General features: G+C 37.7%; 1 protein-coding gene across 1 annotated transcript in view; it reads left to right on the plus strand.

Moving 5' to 3' along the window:
- SOAT1 (sterol O-acyltransferase 1) overlaps positions 1 to 5,224 on the plus strand; it is a 63,430-nt gene that overhangs the window by 43,003 nt on the left and 15,203 nt on the right. The window contains exons 5-7 of the mRNA XM_011951159.1: positions 1,197 to 1,256; positions 2,834 to 2,941; positions 4,726 to 5,008. Of these exons, the coding sequence (XP_011806549.1) occupies positions 1,197 to 1,256; positions 2,834 to 2,941; positions 4,726 to 5,008 (451 nt within the window). The remainder of the gene's footprint in view (positions 1 to 1,196; positions 1,257 to 2,833; positions 2,942 to 4,725; positions 5,009 to 5,224) is intronic.

The following is a 5,224-nucleotide window of genomic DNA, read 5'->3' on the forward strand; positions in this document are numbered from 1 at the left end:
TAGCAGGGATTTGAACCTAGAGTCTGGCTCTAGAGTCTTTGCTCTTAATCATATCATGGCTGGGCACGGTGGCTCATGCCTGTAATCCCAGCACTTTGGGAGGCCAAGGCAGGTGGACCACGAGGTCAGGAGTTCAAGATCAGCCTGGCCAAGATGGTGAAACCATGTCTCTACTAAAAATACAAAAATTAGCTGGGTGACATGGCAAGTGCCTATAATCCCAGCTACTCGGGAGGCTGAGGGGCAGGAGAATCGCTCCAACCTGGGGGAAGGAGGTTGCAGGGAGCTGAGATCATACCAGTGCACTTCAGCCTGGGCGACAGGGTGAGACTGACTCAAAAAAAAAAAAAAAAAATCATATCACTGTGTGCCTCTCTATTGCACTGTATACAGTACTTGTAATAAAGTACAGTGCCATTAGTATATGCTTTTCTAATTGATGGTTCATCCAGAATAATCGAGTGAAGGCTATCAAAGGCTAATATGTGTTAACTTGCCATTCCATGCTCTTCTCAGTGTTATGCCCCTGTTGGGAGGCATAGACTCATGTTCTGGAGAATAGTTTTGACCAATTATAGTTAAGTGCTGGTAGTAGTACCAAAAGCCCTAAAGAAGATGAGCAAGATGTTAAAATGGGAGTTTTTAGTAACTTGCAACAACCTTTAAGGTCAGGAGGCTGTTGGGAGTTGCTGGAACTACTTTGATATCAGGAAGGGTATGGTAAACATCAGTGCAGTTTCAGAGGACAGATCAATAACAGTATATGTGACTTGGAGTAGAGGGTGCTTGGAGGCCTGTCTGACCTCAGGGGATCTCTACAAGAAGGAAAAGTGATTGCCAAAGTCCACAGGGGCTGGGTATGGCGACCTTTCCATTCTCTACAAGAAGGAAAAGTGATTGCCAAAGTCCATAGGGGCTGGGGGTGGCGAACTTTCTGTTCTTAAGAGTTGTGTATGTACCTACCTCACAGCATGGTTCAGAGGGAGTAAATGAAATAACATACATAAAAACTGTAACACAATATTTGGATCTGTTTTAGCCGGGCATGGTGGCAGGCACCTGTAATCCTAGTAATGGAAAGGTCATTGGTCAATTAATGTTAGATGGTGTTATTGGTATATTCTCTTGTCTGTGGGATTAGATTTCTTATAATACTTGAAGTACTTATATCTTGTTTTAATTTTTCCTCTTCTCAGGGATTTGAGAGCACCTCCAGAACAAGGAAAGATTTTTATTGCAAGGCGATCTCTCTTAGAGTGAGTATTTTTAGTTGTTTTTAATTAAATATGTTTGATTTTTTTTTAAAAAGCGATTCTATAGAATCATTGCTTAGTATATGGATATGTAATGAGTTTGTTCTTTATCTGTATAAATCATTAGTGGGTTTTTAGTTGTATGTTCTCTCTTGCTCCTTTCTGATCTTCTGGTTCTGTATCTAGTTTCGAAAGAGGATTTAGGGATACGAATGGTTACCTGGGCTTGGCACTGTGACTCACATCTGTAATCCTAGCATTTTGGGAGGCTGAGGCAGGCAGATTGCTTGAGTCCGGGAGTTTGCCAAAGACCAGTTTGGGCAGCATGGCAAGACTCTCTCTACAAAAAAATACAAAAAATTAGCCAGGCTTGGTGGTGCATGCCTGTAATCCCAGCTACTCAGGAGTCTGAGACAGGAGGATCGCTTGAGCCCGGGATGGTGGAGATTGCAGTGGGCCAAGATTGTGCCACTGCACTCCAGACTGAGCAACAGGTGCAACACCCAGCAACTCCAGCCTGGGTGACAGAGCAAGACTGTCTCAATAAAAAAAGAAGTGTACTTTTCTTTAAAAAAACATCTTATGCTTATCAAAAGTTACTTTCTGTGAGTCAAATTGATGTTTACTGCTTCCCCTAGATAAGAAGGCCTGTTTTCTAAGCATGTAATATACTGTTTAGTGTTTTCTAAGCATGTAATGTATAGTGTTCAGTGTTCTATCACACTGTAGTTTGAAAGAATTAATCTTTTAAAATTTACATCTGGGGGAAAACGCAGGTTTTTCACATAAAAGGGAAAAGAAAATTTATTTTAAACATAATTAGGATTTTAGAGATAGAATTTATACATGAAAAATAAACAAAGTTACACATTAACTAAAAAAGAAAATTTTAACCAAGGAAATAGAACATGCTTTCTGTGGCTCAAATGAGTTATTTTTAGACTGTGAAGATCCTTAGTCCAGAGATCGAGTAGTAGTATATTAGATTACTAAAAATCATTTAGAAGGTTAGCATTATCATTCCAAAAACAAGTTAAAACAAGTTAAAAAACCTGTTTTAGTCAGATATAAAAGATTTATTTAGGAAAAGTCATCTACATTATTGTTACGTTCTAAAAGAAAATTAGACCAGTCTTAAATACAAAAGTCAGTGAAGAGAAGGTAAAATCTTTGTAAATCGTTGAGTTTTATAGATGTGTAGGGTAGTAGTTGGTTATCATCATCATCATCATGATCAACATTATAGAAATTCATGTCAATTTTAACATTTTGGGAACAGATAGTACTTAATATATATTAAATTTAGGGAGTAGAATGTATGCATAGGATTAAAAAAATTCTTAGCATTTGAAATAGTTTGTTTCCTGTTTCTAGCGAATGGCCTTTGTTTACTTAGAAAACATCCGTTTCTGGTAGGTTTTAAAGACTGTAGACCATTCTCTTTTGAGATGTTTTTGGTGAGTGGATTAAGCACCTTCTCAATGGCTTTAAGTTAACTGCTTTAAGAAAAGACTTTACTATATGGTGTTTTAAATTTAAATATAGACTATTAACTTGTTTTGTTTGAACTTCATTTACAGTGAGCTGCTTGAAGTGGACCACATCAGAACAATATATCACATGTTTATTGCCCTCCTCATTCTCTTTATCCTGAGCACACTTGTAGTAGATTACATTGATGAAGGAAGGTAAGACAACAAAAAAGATGGCTGGCTACTTGATGCATGAGAAGTTAGGGGTTTTCACTAAATTTTGGTAAAGGGTAAATTGATTAAATTGCTTCAGGAAATCCTAAAGCAACAGATTTGAGGGTGATATTCCTCTGCCCTGAAAAGTTTAACTGATGAGAAAATTAGAAATTTCATTACTTTTATTTTCAAAATGGTTTATTTGAATAGATCATAATTCAATTTCTAGGTAATTTTCCCAAATGGGAGAATTTTGTACACAGTTGACTTACGAACAACATGGGTTTGAACTGTGCATGTCCACTTATATGCGGAAGTTTTTCTTTTTCTTTTCTTTGTTTTTTTTTTTTGAGACGGAGTTTCACTCTTGTTGCTCAGGCTGGAGTGCAATGGCACCATCTCGGCTCACCACAACCTCCGCCCCCTGGGTTCAAGCGATTCTCCTGCCTCAGCCTCCCGAGTAGCTGGGATTACAGTCATGCACCACCATGCCTGGCGCATTTTTTGTTTTTTTTTTTTAGTAGAGATGGGGTTTCTCCATGTCGGTCAGGCTAGTCTTGAACTCCCGACCTCAGGTGATCGCCCGCCTCAGCCTCCCAAAGTGCTGGGATTACAGGCGTGAGCCACCACATCTGGCTGGAATTTTTTCAATCAATATGTTTAGCACTCTGTATCCATAGGTTCTACATCTGCAAGCAAAGGCAGATTGGGATCTAGAGTATTCCAGGATGTGAAACATACATAAAAAAATGGCAGATTTTTCATATCTGTGGGTTCCACGGGGCCAACTGTGGGACTTGAATTTGCATAGATTTTGGTGTCTGCACACTTTCCTGGAACCAATCCCCTATATATAGGGAGGCATAACTGTATATGATTGATTAACTTTTTGATTGTCTTTATTTATTTAAGATGGTTACTTAAAACAAGTAGCTTATTGAAATTGAAGGTAGAAAAATTTGATATTTCTTTTTAATGTGAAAGTCAAATTATAGGCCAGGCATGGTTGCTCGTGCCTGTAATCTCAGCGCTTTGAGAGGCCAAGGCAGGAGGATCACTTTTGAGCTCAGGAGTTCGAGACCAGCCTGGGCAACATCTCTGCAAAAAATTTAAAAATTAGCCAGGCATGGTGGCACACATTTGTAGTTCTAGCTACTCAGGAGGATGAGAAGGGAGGATCACTTGAGCCAGGGAGATTGAGGCTACAGTGGAACTGTGTTTGTGCTACTGCACTCCAGCCTGGGTGACAAAGGAGACCTGATCTCAAAATAAAATTTCAAAACTCAAATTGTAGCTTAAAATTTGTGTGTGGTAATCATTGATTGAATTATGTACTTTTTTTGAAAATTAAATTTGGAGATAATGGTATAGTATATTAACAGATTTTTTTAATTGTACATATTTCTTCTGAAAAATTATCTTTTGTATATAAGAATGATTGCTCTTTGAATATTTTCGAGTTAAAAAATTAATGTGAGAATCTAATCTTTCAGAAGTTCAAAGTCCAGTTATCTTAGATATCTTAAGTTTGAAGACTATATTTAACTTAGGACTTTTAGAAAACTTGTTTCTAAAGAACATATATTGTTGATATATATATTGTAAAGCAGATGGTTAGAAGCAGATCTCTAACTAGCAGAACTATTACATCCATGACTTCAGCGTATTAATGTTGTGGTGTTTCATAAGGTTGAAAGTTTGGTGTTTGAAAGTTTTAAATTCTGTGAACTCAGTGTATATTAAAAATTCACCTCTATGTTTTTTTCTGTACCTTTTCTCCCCAGGCTGGTGCTTGAGTTCAGCCTGCTGTCTTATGCTTTTGGCAAATTTCCTACCGTTGTTTGGACCTGGTGGATCATGTTCCTGTCTACATTTTCAGTTCCCTATTTTCTGTTTCAACGTTGGGCCACTGGCTATAGCAAGAGTTCTCATCCGCTGATCAATTCTCTCTTCCATGGCTTTCTTTTCATGGTCTTCCAGATTGGAGTTCTAGGTTTTGGACCAACATACGTTGTGTTAGCATATACACTGCCACCAGCCTCCCGGTTCATCATTATATTCGAGCAGGTAAGGCTTTAAGTGTTACCCAAGGCGATGCTGTTCTCAGCTAAAATAATAATAACGATGATGACATACTGATACTATTATTTTTAGCTGTATTAGCTTGGATAAATTTTCACGTATTGTTCCTTTTGCCATTATCTATAAGTTTCATGCTAGCTTCCATGTTCTCTGAATTTTGATAAATAAAATAAATTACGTTGAATTTTTTTTTTTTTTTTT

This window comes from Colobus angolensis, unplaced genomic scaffold (assembly GCF_000951035.1).
Source record: "Colobus angolensis palliatus isolate OR3802 unplaced genomic scaffold, Cang.pa_1.0 Scaffold315, whole genome shotgun sequence".
Taxonomy (NCBI): domain Eukaryota; kingdom Metazoa; phylum Chordata; class Mammalia; order Primates; family Cercopithecidae; genus Colobus; species Colobus angolensis.